At 30.1% G+C, this 17,513-nt stretch overlaps 1 protein-coding gene and 1 pseudogene across 3 annotated transcripts; both read left to right on the forward strand.

The window, feature by feature from the left end:
• The first annotated feature begins 7,398 nt into the window (after positions 1-7,398).
• On the forward strand, positions 7,399-9,528 carry LOC145123515 (uncharacterized; annotated as a pseudogene). The gene is made up of 7 exons (XR_013715174.1): positions 7,399-7,720; positions 7,825-7,973; positions 8,221-8,310; positions 8,722-8,776; positions 8,910-9,032; positions 9,119-9,175; positions 9,255-9,528. The product of XR_013715174.1 is annotated as an uncharacterized LOC145123515 (transcript).
• A 3,458-nt stretch (positions 9,529-12,986) lies between these two features.
• LOC145127898 (polyphosphatidylinositol phosphatase) lies at positions 12,987-16,685 on the forward strand. Of its 2 annotated transcripts, XM_079063027.1 has the most exons (9): positions 12,989-13,111; positions 13,204-13,298; positions 13,897-14,052; positions 14,143-14,265; positions 14,439-14,650; positions 14,757-14,900; positions 15,070-15,290; positions 15,401-15,659; positions 16,332-16,685. In XM_079063027.1, the coding sequence occupies exons 3-9, from the start codon at positions 13,977-13,979 to the stop codon at positions 16,494-16,496; spliced, it is 1,200 nt and encodes a 399-aa protein (XP_078919153.1). In that variant the 5' UTR covers positions 12,989-13,111; positions 13,204-13,298; positions 13,897-13,976; the 3' UTR covers positions 16,497-16,685. The 2 variants fall into 2 exon arrangements, with proteins under 2 accessions (XP_078919152.1, XP_078919153.1); XM_079063026.1 differs by having other exon boundaries at positions 12,987-13,298.
• The last annotated feature ends 828 nt before the right edge of the window (positions 16,686-17,513 follow it).

Below are 17,513 nucleotides of genomic sequence, written 5' to 3' on the forward strand. Positions count from 1 at the left end.
TATCTAATCTTGATACAAGATAACATTTACTACAAAATGTGTGGCAAATTGTTAAACCAATTACAAAAGTCGGGTAACCAAATTTATTTAAAACTATTCGGTTCGTAGTAAATGTTATCTAAAACTCAATCATAATCTAGTCCAAAATATGAGTTTTAACAATTTTAACAAATGCTACGTACATATAAGTTTATAACCATATCACTCTGTAAAGTTTAATAATTTCAATTTCTAACATCAACTTTTGATTATTAGGTATTTTAAGTTTATGTTTACGGATTAGGATGTAAGTAGTAATAAACACAACAAACCTTATATTTATAATAACACATAGAAACTCACAATATAATTTCGAGATCATATATGTCAATAGTAGAAGTATAAATATTTTGAAAAATAAATGGTTACGAGGTCACGTGAGTGTATAACTATAATACCATAATCATTCCAAGGCGCAATTTTTTTAGAAAAACCCTTATATCTGGTCTCATAACCATTTATCTGGTCAAAACTTGTGTCAAAACGATAGATTTGTGTATTTTTGTCATCCTTACATCAAATTCATTTAGATAGGAAAAAATTACACGAATGGTCCCTATGGTTTGGAGTAATTTGTGTGCTTGGTCTCTAACTTATTTTTTTAACTCGGAAAGTCCCTACTGTTTGTTTTTGTTACACGCTTGGTCCCTACTGTTTGTTTTTGTTACGCATTTGGTCCCTATCTCACCTAAAAAGACTATTTATTTAAATAGAAAAAATGATGGGGTCGGTAAGGTAAAGTGATGACGGTGGGGTTGGGGGTGTGTTTATTTAGATAAATTAAAAAATTAAGGACAAAATAGTCTTTTTAGGTAAGACAGGGACCAATCGCGTAACAAAAACAAACAATAGGGACTTTCCGAGTTAAAAAAATAAATTAGGGACCAAACGCGCAAATTACCCTAAGACCATTCGTGTAATTTACTCTTTAGATAATCACATGTTGGTCCAATTGGCCATTTCATAAATCTTTAAGGTCCAATATTGTGAATATTCAAAACTTTAGGGTTAGAATAGATGCGTGTATGTATAATTATTATCTAGTCTAATAAATGAATATTTTTTTTGCTACATATAATATTCTCATTAGTTTGTCAAATGTCATTTTGTAGTTATTTTGAATTAATTTTTCTTCCACGTATCATTTTATAAGTTTTTTCTATTTTATTAAATTTCACATAATATTTTAATGTAATAATTACAATAAATGTAATAATAGACTTAAGTTCTAATTTCAAAATTTCTAAATTAAAGTTCATTATTTATTTAAATTATTCGTTTAAGTTTAAAAGATAAAAAAAACATTTCAATTTTAATAATTCATTATTTTTTTTATTTTGTCATAAAATCCAAAGTTCTCAAATATATATATATATATATATATATATATATATATATATATATATATATATATATATATATATAGTTAACTCATATAATATATGAGTCTCACAACTAGTTAATTGATATTTATACATCTAATATTTTACGGAAGCAACACCACATATAAAAGGATAGTCTGGTCAAGTGTCCCATGAAGATTAGTTTGATCAAAATGTATGGTGGATTGGATTTTGTTCGGTAAAGATGTTTTGTCGTAGGGATGAGAGTGGGTCCAAAACCCGGACCGGTAGACCCGGACCCGAAAAACCTGGGAACCGGTTAACGAGATTTTGTAGGATCGGAAACTGGACCGGTATATAGGAACCGGTTCCAGTTCGGTTCCGGGTAAAGTGGGTCTAGAACCGGAAAATCCGGAAACATTAAAGTGAGTCATGTGGAACCGGGTAAAGTGGGTCTAGAACCGGAAAAACCTGGAAATCCGAAAATTTTTGGTAATTACTTAATGGTTGAACTTTGAAAAATTTCAACTTTGATATCCCAACTTCAAGGGACTGTAAGTCATTGAATATTAAACCAAAAATGACAAAATTATAGTTTAAAATCATGTACAAACTCTAAACTACACGTTGCAAAAAACATTATAATAATCCGACTTCAAACAAATTAGATATGAATTTTTAAAACTTTACAAAATATAAAAATAAAGCTGAAAAACAGAAAATTCACAGCTTTGATATCCCGACTTTGGAGGACTGTAAGTTAATGAATGTGAAACCAAAAATGACAAAATTATAGTTTAAAATCATGTACAAACTCTAATACACGTTGCAAAAAACCTCATGATAATCCAACTTCAAACGAATTAGATATATGCATTTTTAAAATTTCACAAAATATAAGAATAAAGCTGAAAAACAGAAAATTAACAGCTTTGATATTCCGACTTTGGGGAATGTAAGTCAATGAATATGAAACGAAAAATAACAAAATTATAGTCTAAAATCATGTACAAACTCTAGGCTACACTTTGGAGAAAACTACATGTTATTCCGACATCAAACGAATTAGATATGCATATTTTAAAACATTCACATAATACAAAAAAATCTAAAAAACATAAAATGTCCAGCTTTGATATCCCGACTTTGAAGGACTGTAGGTCACATGATTCCGATTCCGGTCCGGTTTTCCGATTCTAAATCTCATGACTACTTCGTCGTATTGAATAAAATCAAACTTTGGACGGACCTACCAAACATTATTAGCATAGGAAGGAGGTCGGAGGTCCCTCCAATAAAATCACAAATTTGAGTGTTTTTTTTTAATTACTTAAATTTATATTTTTAATTTTTAATATTATTTTACCAATAAGATCAAATTTGAATCCTTTCTAATTAATCAAATGAATACTTTTTTTTTTTAACTAAATGCACCCATTCTTCCCATCAACGTTCAAAAACTCCATTATTTTTTTTTATAAATCAGTTTATTCATATTTACCTTTTTTATGTCTTATCGCCTTTTTATTTTCTTGTTTTATGTTTAATAGATGAACTAGGTGTGAAACCCGTGTAACATACGGGTTGATTAAAAAAAATTATATATGAAGATATAAACATTAAGTATTTTTTTAAAGAAAACATTAAATATAAAAGTGTAAACATTAAGTATTTTATAGAATAAAATTTCAAAATATATACAAACAAAATGATGAACTTTGATTATATTTTGACCGTATAATCTTTTTTTAAGTTTGTTAATAAAAAGCAACAAAATTTGATTATTTTTTCTATATAAACCATTTCCCTAAAATGACAATGAACTTTAAAAGAAACATGCCAATTTTGAATTATATATATTATAGTAAATTTGAAAATATAAGGAAACAAATTAATGACACATTAATTATTTTCTATAACCTAAAAATTAGAAAGTTAATTAAGAAAATCAAAAATTACCACAAAATGACAAGTGAAAATTAATTTTTTAAAAATTAACCACAAAATTACATGTGTCAAAATGCATGAAAATGTGACATGTGACAAAAAGATTTTCATTTATTAGTATGGATAATTTAGATAGTGATTTATGATTTGATTTTTTTGTATGTGCTTTTAATTTTTTATTCCATTTTTCCATTTTGTTAGTTTTTTTAGTGTTTTATGCAATTTTAAGATGGTGGGTAATGGGTATAAACTATTAAGTGGGCTATGAGTTATTTAGAATGTGGTCATACAGTAGCGAACTATTTAGTGGGTTATGCATTATTGAATTGTCGGTATCATTTCAATAAACACAATATTTCTCATAGTTTTCGGGTTTATGGATTAAAAAAAGTAATCATGTGAATTTATGACCGCCCATGCAAGTGAAAATATATTCCCGTCAATCCTTGTCAATCTTCTTGTTATTCGATATGAAATATATCTCCAAGTATATTGAAGCACTGTAGACAACATATAAAGCTTACAATATAGTGGGAATCGTTTTAGAATGTGTGAAATAATTTCGTTGATTCATTAATGTAGCCATCATATTTGAAAATTTATGCATACCTCAAAACAATAATGACAAATTATTCGGGTATTATTTCAATCAAGTGTTCTCAATTATCTCAATCGAGGGTGGCTGGATGCTAACCATTTATTTATTTCATTTTTGAGGTGTTCTTGATTATCCCAATCCTGATTGGTTGGATAAATACATGGAACTGTTTGTATCCCTTTGGATTAACAAAAATATATATTTTTAGAGTCACATTATCAATAGAGTTGCAAGTCAAAATGTCTAGTTAAAAAACTACTTAGATTCACAACATGCCAACTTAGATTTTAAACCATGTGATTGAAATATGGAAATTGTGGACTATAAGCAATAGTTTTTCTCTTGGTCATAGTGAAGAGTATCGACATCATATTTGGTTGGATTTACATACAAGTTATTAGGTGTTGTGAAGAGTATGCAATGATTGAAGATGACTTTTTAAATAACATAAGCCACTCGCTGAATTTCTATGGAGCAAGTTTTGTGACATTTGAATATTGGCTTACAATCTAACAATAGTTTTTTCGTTGCTAAAAAATAGGGTGTAATCGTTCATCTAAACAAAATATGGATCTACAATGACCTTGGTCCGCAAGACATCCTAAATCACACAACTATAGTTATCACCCAAGGTCACAACTGTCATTATCACAATGTTATGATGATTGAGAAAACATGTATATATTGAATGTCACCATTTCATCAAGTTACATAATAATTGTAATATTTAGAGGGTTCATTTATATAAAAATCAATAAAAGTAAAATTACATTTTATTACTATTATTTATTTGAATGTTACTATTAATGTTTTTTAATAATAATAATAATAATAATAATAATAATAATAATAATAATAATAATAATAATAATAATGTTACTATTATTACTACTAATAATAATAATCTAATAACTATTACTATAAAAGAAAATTCACCAAAATCTAATAATAACGAAGCATTGTGTCAACAAATAGGATGCGGGTTGGAAACGGTACTAACATAATTTTTTCAATTAATATTTGAAATAGTCAATTTTAAGTATACTCAAATAACCCCACAATCGATGCAAATATAACATCGTCTTACTTTGTTAAAAAATACTACTAACATTTAATAAATTTGAATTAAACACACACACACACACATATATATATATATATATATATATATATATATATATATATATATATATATATATATATATATATATATATGTATGTAGGAGTAGGATCAGTTAAGAACACCAAAAAGGTTGAGAACGCGAGAACACATCTGGGCCACTTAAATATTCAAATCTAAGACTATTATCAAACGGGTAATTTATGTTGATTCTAAAACTATTGGTAGTAAAGTGTAACTTTTAAAATGACATAAGGGTATAACAGTAATTGAAACTTTAGGTCAATCCTATAATTTCTCATTACCATTCTTATTTCCATTAAAGAATGTCGTTTCCCTATTCATTCCCCTATCAAACGATTTTTGTAGCCCTAATCGGACCTGCAAGCTGTTGTGAAGATAAAGACTATTGATGGAGTCGCTTTGTTTCTCTACTCATCCAGAAAGCACCCCATTTCTCCTTCGTCTTCGATCTTCAACGCAAGCTTCGACGCCGCCTCCTTCTGCTGCCCTAGCCCCGACAACGCAAGCTTCGTCGAAGATGGTGCAGCGACGTCGACTTCCCCGACCATTGAGACGTCTCAGAAGAGACGAGGATCTGAGACGAGGAGACGGGAGTGGATTCGAAGCATGAAACACAATTTGAGGTAATTTGGTTGAAGGAAATCGAGATACAGAGGGAATAAATCGAAAGCACATGGGTGTATATCAATTCTCCTGTTCTAAATCTACAATCGATGATTTTTTTGAGGTTAATGGTCTTCATCGTGTGTATATCAATTCTCATGAATCGATTTTTGTTAATTTCAATCCAAGATCATATTTTTTTCATCAATTTTCTCGTTCCTGTTCTTATAGTCAATTTGATTTCATGATTATTAATTTGATTCGTCTCGAACATGAAAATTTCTGATGATCTGTGAGTGAAATCGATCTTTGAAGAATCGATTTGGTGTTTGATTGAATGCTAATCTCGAAGTCTGGTGATGAACGGACGAACCAATCGGATGTGAAGACTGAATCGCTTTGCTGAGATTATCGAATTCTTGGTTGTTTATAGTGATTCTGATTTTGATCGAAATTAATTTGATGACTGGTTCGCAATCACTAAATGGGTTTTACATTCGGGGCTTAAGACACCGGTTAATTCGCAATCTGTGATAAAGCTGAGTCGGAATGGTTGAGATTATTCTAGATAGTCAAAACCATAAAAGTCAAAATCGACTTATGTAAACGAAGAACAGTGGGTTGTTGATTTGGTTGTGGAGGGCGTATTTGACATTGGGTTCATTGGCTTTGTATCTAGGACGATTGGGTTGTTTGATGAAATGCGTGAGAGAGGTATTCATTTGTGAATAGCAGGGTATTCATTTGTTAATAACAATGTATTCATTTATAAATAGCAGTGTAATCATGTGTGAATGGGAGTATTTATTTATGATTAGATGTATTTTTTTATTCATTTGTGAATACCAGGGTATTCATTTGTTAATAACAATGTATTCATTTGTAAATAACAGTGTAATCATGTGTGAATAAGTGTATTGATTTATTATTAAAGGTATTCTTTTATGAAGAAATGATAATTTTTACACCCCTTTTATTTTCGGTTGATTAAAAGAGAGGTGAATTACTTGTAAATTGATATGTATTCATTTGTGATTGTAGTAGTATTAGTTTTTTTGAAAAAAAAATCGTTTATGAATACAAATGTATTGATTTGGGGTTGAATGTCTATTAATTTTTTCGAAAAAAAAAAAACGTGAAATAGGAGAAAAAAATTATTTTTTAAGAAAAAAAAAATAAATTTTTTTAGTTTAAATTTTTTTTTGATAAAAATGTTTTTTATATTTCATTAATAAGAAAAATAAAAAATCAAATATTTCCTTCTTTTTTGGTAACTGATCCTAAATTTAAGGGAATTTAATTGATTTTATTTTATTTTAATTTAATTAAAATATACAATTACTAATATGACCTTATATATTGATTGGTCCAGAACTGTTCTCGCGTTCTCAACCTTTTAGGTGTCGCGTTCTCAACCTTTTAGGTGTTCTCATTTGATCATTTCTCTATATATATATATATATATATATATATATATATATATATATATATATAATAATAATAATAATAATAATAATAATAATAATAATAATAATAATATAGTTTTATATTTTGATGGTATATAATTTAAAATAAAGTTAATATGGATATGGATTCATAATATAAAATAAAGTTAATATGGATAAGTATATATAGTTTCGTTGGTTGATAGTATATATAGTAATATAGCAAATTAGCAGCTCCCTTGGGTCCATGTTCGAGTAGATGGGAATAATTCAAGTTTAATTAGCATATGGAAGTGGAATCGGAATGGGAATCGATCCCCCGCGTGGAATCTTGTTGTTATGTGGTGTCAACACCCGTTGACGGAGTCTAGTCAAACGACAGCGTTGACGACACCAGTAGGCAGCACTGCTTACTTTAGGAATCCTGCCTTCTTACTTCTTCTTCACTTCCATTTCAATCACACACTTGCATTGACATTACCCTTCCAACTCTCTACTCATCAAGTTTCCAGAACTAACCTCCATCGATCATGGGTTCCATTAACAACGACACTGGTGGTGGTGGTGGGGAAGATAGAATTGATGCTCTTGGAAGGCTCTTGTAAGTAATCAATTTTCTTAATGTCAGCTTCATTTTTTGTATTTCTTTGACATTCTGATTTAATTAGTTCATTTGATTTGGAATTAATTGGCTATACAAATCAGAACCCGTATCCTGCGAACATATGGCTTCTGAGCTGAACTTAAAGATGAGGAGTGATGGGTATGTCAAGGTTCAAGATCTATTGAGACTTAACATGAAGACAGCCGCCAATGTTCCAATAACTTCTCATACTTTTGATGATATTAAGGAGGTAACTCCCATCTCTCTGCTCACTGTTTTTATCTTTCCAATGTTCCAATAACTTCTCATACTTTTGATGATATTATATTTTTTCCATGTTCATGTTTTGTTTTGTGGGGATGGTGAAAGGTTTCTTATTAGGAGAACTATTGACATCAATTATTGTAAATGTTTTGGTCTTTATTTATTTTATATTTCTTTGTGGGCTCTACCACATTTGTCAGTTTTTTTTGTTGTGTGTTCTAATTCTTCGTTAGGCTGTCAGATTGGATAACAAGCAGCGGTTTAGCTTGCTTGAAGAAAATGGGGAGCTTTTGGTTCGTGCAAATCAAGGTCATACACTCATGGTAATGCATACTTCATCATTTCATTGTGATGCAAAAAATAGCAACGTACTATCATTATTTTTTTTTTATTATTTCATTTCTTCTTAGTACAACATTTCACTTTGAAAAAAAAATCTACTCGATTATAGCAATATCATATAAATATTAAATATAAAACATTTTTACTATAGTATAATTAGGTAAATTTTTAAAAATATAATATCCAAATAAGAAAAAGATTGAAAGTGCAATGCCATGATTGGATGTATATCTCAAAGTAAAATGTTTAATAATATATATTTTTTATTTTGAAAGTACAATGGTGTAATAGAAAGAAATGGAAGCGTGATGCTAGCTATAATATACAATTAAATGAAAGTATGTTGCTATTTCTAGCGTTCTCTCATAAAACTTATACTATCCGATTGGCAGTTGGTTGAAACTAAAAGTTTACTTAAACCCATCCTCTCACCTGAAGAATATCCTGGTAATGACATTCTACTTATCACACATTTTACAATTTAGTCTCTTTTTCTTCCTTTGGTCATCGGTTTTTTTTTTTTTTTTTTTTTTTTTTTTTTTTTTGTGTGTGTGTGTGTGTGTGTGTTATTATTGTCCAGTTTGTATACATGGAACCTACAAAGAGAAGTTAAATTCAATCTTGGAAAGTGGTCTTAAACGCATGAAAAGGTTACATGTACATTTCTCTTTTGGATTACCAACCGATAATGAAGTAATTAGTGGTAAATTTCTCCGTTTTTGCATATATTTTTTTTGAACGGGAAAATATAAATATTGGTGATAAAATTTGAAAAAATCATTTTTGCAGGGACGAGGAGGGATGTCAACATCTTGATCTATCTTCATATTAGGAAAGCCATCAAAGGTACTCACTTTTTCAAGTCAAGATAAAATTACGTATCTGCCCTCTCATTGATAGAAAGTATTTGGGTGGGGTTTTTCAGGGGGGATGAAGCTTTACATATCGGACAACAAGGTGATCTTAACAGAAGGTTTTGAGGGTGTTGTCCCAGTCAAGTATTTTGAGAGGATAGAGTCATGGCCAGATAGGAAACTTATACCTTTTTAATACACTCTCAACATCAACTGAAGTAAGCATCATGATTTTGACATTTGTACATGTCGAATATATCTCAAAAGAAGGATGTTTAATTGGTTTACATGTTTTGTTCTGTTTGTGTTATTTAATATAATATGAGAACAAATAAAGTTTTGATCTTTTATCTTGTTCGAAATAAAGGGGTGAAATAAATATACAAATATCATAAATTTTGATCTTGATGCAAGATAACTTTTAGTAGAAAATTGTGTGATAATACTTGAAAGTTAGAAGGATAAGAATGATCGCATGGTTGTTAAACCAATTACAAAAGTAAGGTACAAAGGGATATAGCAATAGCTATTTGCTAAAATGATTATGTTTGAAAGACAAATATATCAAGATACGCATATTTTCAATGTTTATCATAAAATAACCACCTAACTGGCAGTGACACTGAATGACTTTTTCGAACATTAAAATTGCGAATTTTTATTATTTTTGCAAGGTTAATATATTTTTCGCAAGGATGAAATAATCTTGAAATTGGTTAACATAAATATTTCTTAAAAATATAAACAAAATAAATTGTAGCAAAATGAAATGGTTAAGGTGTATGGTTTCTAAGAACATTGTTGTGGTTTCAAATCCTAAAAAAAAGGTACCTTAAACATGAAAGTCCCATGGTCTTTGTTGGATTTTGAACTCACAACTTAAGCCATTAGCTCACAAAGAAACTCCAAAAGTATTTGAATCAAAGAACAAGCCAAAATCTATGAGTACAAACCCACTACAATTGTTATGTTGCATGTTTTGAGTCGAACACAAGCAATGGCAACAATAACAACATACCTTAGAAATCCCATTAAAGAGAGATTGGAGAAATTAGATATCGACAATCATGTCTCCATAAAAAAGCATGTACGTATCTAAATTCATGGAAGGTAGTTCCTAAGACCTCCTTTTTTTTTAAATAATAATACAAGAAATATATGTAAAAAAATAAGGACCTACCTTATTATTTTTAAATGATCTATCTTTTAATCTTTGGCAAAAAAAAATCAACCTTATTTTATATATTCCGATCCACATAAATAAACCAAATGCTTCTATCCACTTAAAATTTATTCATATGCAATAACTGAATCTAGTTAAAGTTCAACAAAAAAGGATAAAAGCTTCATCAAAACTTGATCACCGATCGATATATCCAAATGTTTGTTGCCTCATTCTGTTCTCGTCGGCTTAACCGATAAGTCTCACATTCCAACTATCTGTTGTCCAACTGTTGTTCGGCCATCACATCGCCCACCGTCACCCCTCCCCAGGTGCCACCACTTCCTACCCTTTTCCCATCGCCTCCAGCAGCCCACCCTCTTGTAGTCTCCACTTATATTTTTTACTCTTTCATTTCTTTTTAGTTTCATTTACATAAGGAACCATATGTTTTTTTAGTTCTAGATTCGTTGTTATAAAAAAGAAGGTGGGTGTGGAACGATTGTATTACATACAATCACCTCCGATATCTGTAAAACGAGAACCAGTAAACGAGACAAACAAAAAAAAGAGCAAATCAAAAAGAGCACTAAGGCATAAGTCAAGGAAAAATCATAACAAGAGTATAAGTATATGCATCCGATAACCAGTAAATGAGTCGAACACAAGCAAAACCTTCAAATGAATGACATAATCATAAAAGGGTGTTGGTGTTTGTATCCCCATCATTCATAAAATTCCTCCATGCACCCTCCTTTTTTGTCATTTTATCGTCTTTTAAAACTTTTTTGATTAGATATATTTTGTCTTTTTGTTATTTTTTGTTATTTATTTTTGTTGTCTTTTATTATTATTATTATTATTATTATTATTTTAAAAAATTGATTTGATTAGATGTCTCTTCAACAGTCTGAATGAAAAAAATAATATATGAATAGTCCGAACGGAAAAATAACACAAAAATATTCGAAACGGAAAAACAACACAATGACAGTCAGAACGAAAAAGAGTAACACACTAATAGTCTAAATGAAAATAAAAATAATATGAAAATAATCTGAACTAAAGAAAATATATTTTTAATGTTAATAACAATAATAATAATAATAATAATTAAAATTAATGAAAACAAAAAAATAACAAAAATAAATAAAAAATACAAAGATAGTCCAAACAAAAAAATAAATAAATAGAGAAAAATACGAAAAGAGAAGTAGAAAAGGAAATTTGGGGGTGAAAAAAAAGGCAGAATTTCGTATATACCCATGCTAAACATTTAAATATCGTATTTGCCCGACCTAAGCTTTAAATATCGTATTTGCCATTCTTAAATATTTTTAATATCTTATTTACCCAAATCTATTTTTCTGATAACTTTTATTGATTTATAATTATTTTTCATAATTTTAAATGATTATAATTAAAGGAACTTAATAAATGGACAATAATGCCCCTAGTCTAATTTCCGGTACATATAAATCGCGTTGATGATTGCAGGCTCCATATGGCATCGCAGCTTTAGCTTCTTCACGTATCTCAGATCAAGCGCCAACCAGCAATTCGTATTGGAAGCTACATACTACATCTATGATTCAGAATTCATGTATTCATCAAACGCACTAATTATTCAATCAGGTAGAATGCGAATTCCTTTTTTAGGGTTCCTAGTTTCAATTGTTCAAATCCTTTATAGTTGCGATCGACTAGAATTAACATTAATATAGTTTTAATTGTTCAACTTCTTTCATGTCTATCTCGTGTATACTATCCCTAAGTTTAATCAATTGTTTATTTCTTTATGATTTTGTTCAAATCTGTACATGCTTGAAATCGAAACAAGCAGATTGGCCTTCAGAGTCTTGCTCAACGAGCTGCAAAACGGTTTAATTGACAAACAGAGCTAACAAATAACCTACTGATTGTATCCGATTACACATCTATTGATCACGCATTCTCAGGTTTTAAGTTATTCATCCGTTGTAATCATGAATTGAATGTTCAATTCACAAATAAAGCCAGAAATTAACCTGATAATCGTGCCTATTGCAACAGGGAAGAGGCGAGAAGGCTGAAAAGAAGGTCGACTTTGTGCATTTTTTGATCGACGAGATCTTCTGCGATCGCAGAAGCCATTAGGTAAGGGGTTTATGCGATAGAGAGTAAGGGTATTCTTGTCTATTTAGTTATTTTTTTCAATCTTAATGATTTTAAATTGTAAAAAATGATTATTAAATAGTAAAATCTATTTAAAAATTAGATTTGGGTAAATATGATATTTTAAAATATTAAGAAGGGCAAATATGATATTTAAAGTTTAGGTCGGACAAATACAATATTTAGATGTTTAGCATGGTATATACGGCCAAAAAAAAAAAACTCCATCATAAAAACTCATCCCTCATACCATTTTTTTATTTTGGACAAACACAACACAAGCCAAGCAACTTGGTTAATAAGAAAAATTAGTAAAATCATGATTATGTCAATTTCAAATATAATTTTGTAAAAAAAAAACAGTGTAATTTGTATTTTTTAACTTTTAACAGATTTACAAAAACAAATAAATTTTAACAAAAGAATTAAATCCATTCTGTTTTTACAGCCAAACTTTTTAACAGATTTAAATTCATTCATATTTCAATTTCAATGAGTTTCATGATTCCGATTCCTTCCAAAAAATCGCAGCAACCTTGTATCCTCAAGGAACGCAGCTTCATCAAAATATCCAGTAACAGCATCACCTTTCATCTCTGCAATTCAATTAAGGTTCAAATTGATGTTTAATTAACCAAAGCAACTCGAAAAATACCCAATTTTTCTACCTAAAATCTCGAGAACTATCACTGTCTTCGACTCAGGCATTACCCGTAGATCTGCTCGACGTGTTTAATTAGGACTCTGGCGAGGCTGTGGAGGATCCTCACGAGCGCATTGCAACGGAGGCACTCTTAAGGTAAATTTCGTAAACCCCATTTATAGTTTCGAGTTTCGAGTTTTCCCATTGGAGTTATTCTTGTTTACCCGTTAATTGAATAATTTAAGCTCAGTTTGTAAATCTTAGAGCTTCAAGATGTTGCAATCTGAGTTGTCTCGTAGTAGACATAGGGCTCAAAATTATCAAGTCGGATTGGTAACTCACAGGGATTCTACTTTTGGGAGATCTGTTGTTATGCATATGAGGAAAAGTTGCATTCCACATTGAGCTTGCAACAAGTTAGAAATCATGTTGTCATACGGCAATAAAGATCTAGTCTATAAATTTTGTTTTTTGAAGTTTGAAACTATTTTTGATTGCTGTTCTTTGTCCTGCATCCTATATGTCATTTAATTTTGTCTGCCAAATCATTGTATGAGATCTTGTGGCAAGAATCTTCAACCATCAGCAAGACATTATCATATGGGGATCTAAGCCTAGCAAATTCATGTAGGGAATTTCAATCATGTTAATGAGTATGGTCTGTATAGAGAAAATGATTACTGTTTATTGTGTGAGCTTAGATATTTTACTGACAATCAAACTTGTATGATACATTTGCTCTTTATTTCTGCAGACAAGTCATAGTGGACAGAATTTAAATACATACATAACAGTGTTGTTTTGGGAACAAAGCTCCTTCAAGGATCTTTAGGGATGATAGTGTGCTTTGGATGGCGACAGTTTCTTTTGTTTGTGACACTTGTTTTCTTTCTAACCCATTTTCTCTCAGGTTCTTATCTTCTTTCATCTGTTTTTTAGCAGTTAAATCATCCTCATAAATCTTTTCACCATAAATAACCAAAATCCTTTGTTATCTTAGTTATGGAGTTGCATCAAGACTCAAATGTTAAAGATCCACACCAAAAGAAACAAAAAAAATTTAATCATCTTGTTCTTGGACCCCCTGCTGGTGAAGGTCTGCCACATCGTTTGCAATGCAAAGGTATTTTCAACAACCTTTAAAATTACTAAAATGTTTCCAAATTTTTTTTAGGCAAGTTTTCAAGATATCTGTTTCGTATTTTTCATCGTTACATATTCTTGATGGCAGTTCAAAAGCCTTCACTTATCTTGTCATCAAGGGCATTTTGGTAATTTTACACATTTTTCTTGTAGGCACCAAGGCTCTTAACAAGATCCAAATATCAACATCCTCCAACATTTCAAATGGTGGTGGTGGTGTTTCTTTTGTTACAATTTTCACGGTTTATAACTCTAGTGTTGATGATGTCAAATCAAGGGATGCTGCAACCATTGTGGGGAGAGTTTCATACACCAAGGTGGAAAGGTCAATGGCAGTCTTGAATACTTTCATAAATTTTATACAGGTACAACTCTAAAACCATGATACCACAAAAAAAAAACTAAAAGTATAATGGCATGATTGGTTTTATTTGAATTTTAATGGTGTGATTATTATTATTATTTTTACAGATGGCAATGCCTCAAAGCAACATGATCATCTTAACTGATCCAGCATCGATGCTTCCACTAAAGAGAAACAGGGTGACTGTATATTCAGTTCAAGGTGAATATTCACGCGACAAGTTGATGCTTCAAAGAATCAGGTCTTACATTGTAAGAAGAGCACCCTGCATGCCTATTTTCTATAATCAGGATGAGGAGGGCATTTACGTCTTTTGCATAGACAAGAGATTGAGAAGCAGTCCCTATGCCTCCCTTTTTGGGTGCCGTTTTGTCTCATTGTCATCTGTCACTGTCACTGACTGTTTTCTACTTCTTGCAGGCTTTTCTAGAGAAAAAGCTTGAAGACCATACACGGGAACCAACCCAAAAAATTACTAATTTTATTTTCACGGATTCAGACATAGCAGTAGTTGATGATGTGGCACAAATATTTAACAAATATGAAAATTTCCATTTGGCACTCACTTTTCGTAACAACAAACAGCAGCCTTTAAATTCAGGGTTCATAGCAGTCAGGGGTACCCCTGATGGAATTTTAAGGTATGTATGTTTAAAAACAGCATCTGTATTAAAAAGAAAAAAAAAATTGCTGAATAATGACTAATGAGACCTTCTGAAAAATATATACATATATATATATATATATATAGGGCAAAGGTTTTCTTGGAGGAAGTTTTGAATGTTTATGTTACAAAATACATGAAAGCTTCACGAATGCTTGGAGATCAACTTGCTCTTTATTGGGTTGTAAAATCTCATACTTCATTTGATGAAAAAACGTTTAATAAAGCAGAACCTTTTCTTGAGGAAATTGGTGGGGCCTCCGTGCTCTTCTTGCCTTGTTTGGTTTACAACTGGACCCCACCAGAAGGTGCTGGTCAGTTTCATGGCATCCCCTTGAATGTAAAGGTAATATTTAACTAATAAAAACTCCCTTTATACCTTCATTTATACCATCTTACTTTCATTTCCTTCTATTTTTGTTTTTTTTTTTCGAAACATTCTACTTTAGAAAATCCATCAAGTTATAGACTTTTTTTTTTCTTGTTAGAACATTATATTTTGAAAAATCTATCCTGAAAAGTTCTTTTGTATTGGAATGACTTTGCTATAATTAGGTAAATTTTTCAAAGTAATAGTGTTATAACAAACAAGTCGATGGAAGTACATTGCTATTTATTGCATTTAATCCAAAAGTGAAAAGAAAAACAGTACATATTACATGAATCAAAGATTTTGGAAAAAAAAAGTGCCAGGGTATAATAATTCTTTTCACACTTGCATACTATATAGGAATTAGGTTCCTATTTTTACATTTTGACAAGAAAGATGATAAATTTGAAATGAAAAATCAAGTATAATAGAATTTTTAATTTTCCAACAAATCTTTTGTTGGATAGGTTGAAATTGTGGGAATTTTTTATTACATATTCCTTTATGTACCAACAAATTTTTTTTTTGGCCAGTCTACCTCATTTTTATAGTATTAATAACTAGTATGCAAAAGACATGAATGCCCTTTTTTTATCCACATCATAAAAAATAACCCTAAAAGCAAGTTAATTTGATCTTTTCTTTTAGGTGGTTCATTTCAAGGGATCAAGGAAACGGCTTATGCTCGAGTCTTGGAATTTCTTTAAGTCGTCTTCTTCTTCTTCATCTCCTGAGGATCATGATGTATCAGTATCATTATCAGACATGTTGTGCCTTGTATTAAGTAGTGGACGAACAAAGTATGATTTTTAAACAACAAAATTAAGGAATTTAAAGAAAAAAAATAGAGGTGTCTCATCTTTTTGTTTTGGTGTTATTTAAGTTTGATTTGGTTGTTTATATGGATTTTTGTGGTAGTGTTTTTTTTAATTAATTAATTTATTATGTATGAATATTTGATTTTTTTTAGTTAAATGAGTTAAAAGGTTGTGTTGTTGTTTTGCTTAAAGGGCCAGAAGATAGGATTATACTAAAAGGGACATGGTAGTGAGTGGTTCAGGTTCGACATAGGACCAATCTATTCTACGCCCGGTTGGTATCCATTAACCATTATTTCGTTTTTTGTCTTTTAATTATTATTTTTAGAATAAATGATTTTTGGATAATTAGTTATAAACACAAACTGAAAAGAATTTCTCAAATAAAAGAATTTGATATTCTTTTAGTGTGAAATGCAAGGAACGGTAATATACTTTTATTTATTTGGTTATTGTAACAAATCATTATTATGATAGTATTATTTTACTTTTAACTTTTTTTTTTTACCAAACTATTGTTTCTTTTGAAAAAAAAAACTATTTGCAGCAATTGGTAACCGGTAACCCACTTGTGATTTCAATTATGTGGCGTATTTTTTTATTTTTATTATGCCAATCTCATTGTTTATTTTTTTTATAATGTTTTGAAAGTTGGTTTTTTAGTTGAACTGGTCTAACGACGGTCGACCCGTAATTGCACATATAACTCATGTCCTTAAATATTTATATATCACTCAAAAACTAAGTAGCATAAAACCCTATAATTTAATGTCGGTTATCATTCTTTCCAAAAGCCATGGACAAACTGAAAAACTCTAAACAAATACTCATAAATATGGAAGAACGAAGAAACTAGAACAACATGCATGTTGAAAATTCACAGACCGAGAAGAGAGCATAATAGATCTGTGTTTTAGTATGGAATAAATGGGAACTGAGATGCAATATTTATATATGTACGAAACCTTATTTGTTGTTTTAGGTCAAACAACTAGTATTTATATCCCTTGAA

This window comes from Lactuca virosa, chromosome 7 (assembly GCF_052849685.1).
Source record: "Lactuca virosa cultivar CGN04683 chromosome 7, Lactuca_virosa_CGN04683_v6, whole genome shotgun sequence".
NCBI classification, from domain to species: domain Eukaryota; kingdom Viridiplantae; phylum Streptophyta; class Magnoliopsida; order Asterales; family Asteraceae; genus Lactuca; species Lactuca virosa.

Excerpts from the sequence above, each read along its gene's own strand:
- LOC145127898 (XM_079063026.1), top strand. The coding sequence starts at position 13,977 with ATGATAGTGTGCTTTGGATGGCGACAGTTTCTTTTGTTTGTGACACTT. Across the intron at positions 14,053-14,142 it reads TCTAACCCATTTTCTCTCAG|TTATGGAGTTGCATCAAGAC; the intron begins GTTCTTATCTTC and ends TTGTTATCTTAG. Across the intron at positions 15,291-15,400 it reads ACCCCTGATGGAATTTTAAG|GGCAAAGGTTTTCTTGGAGG; the intron begins GTATGTATGTTT and ends ATATATATATAG.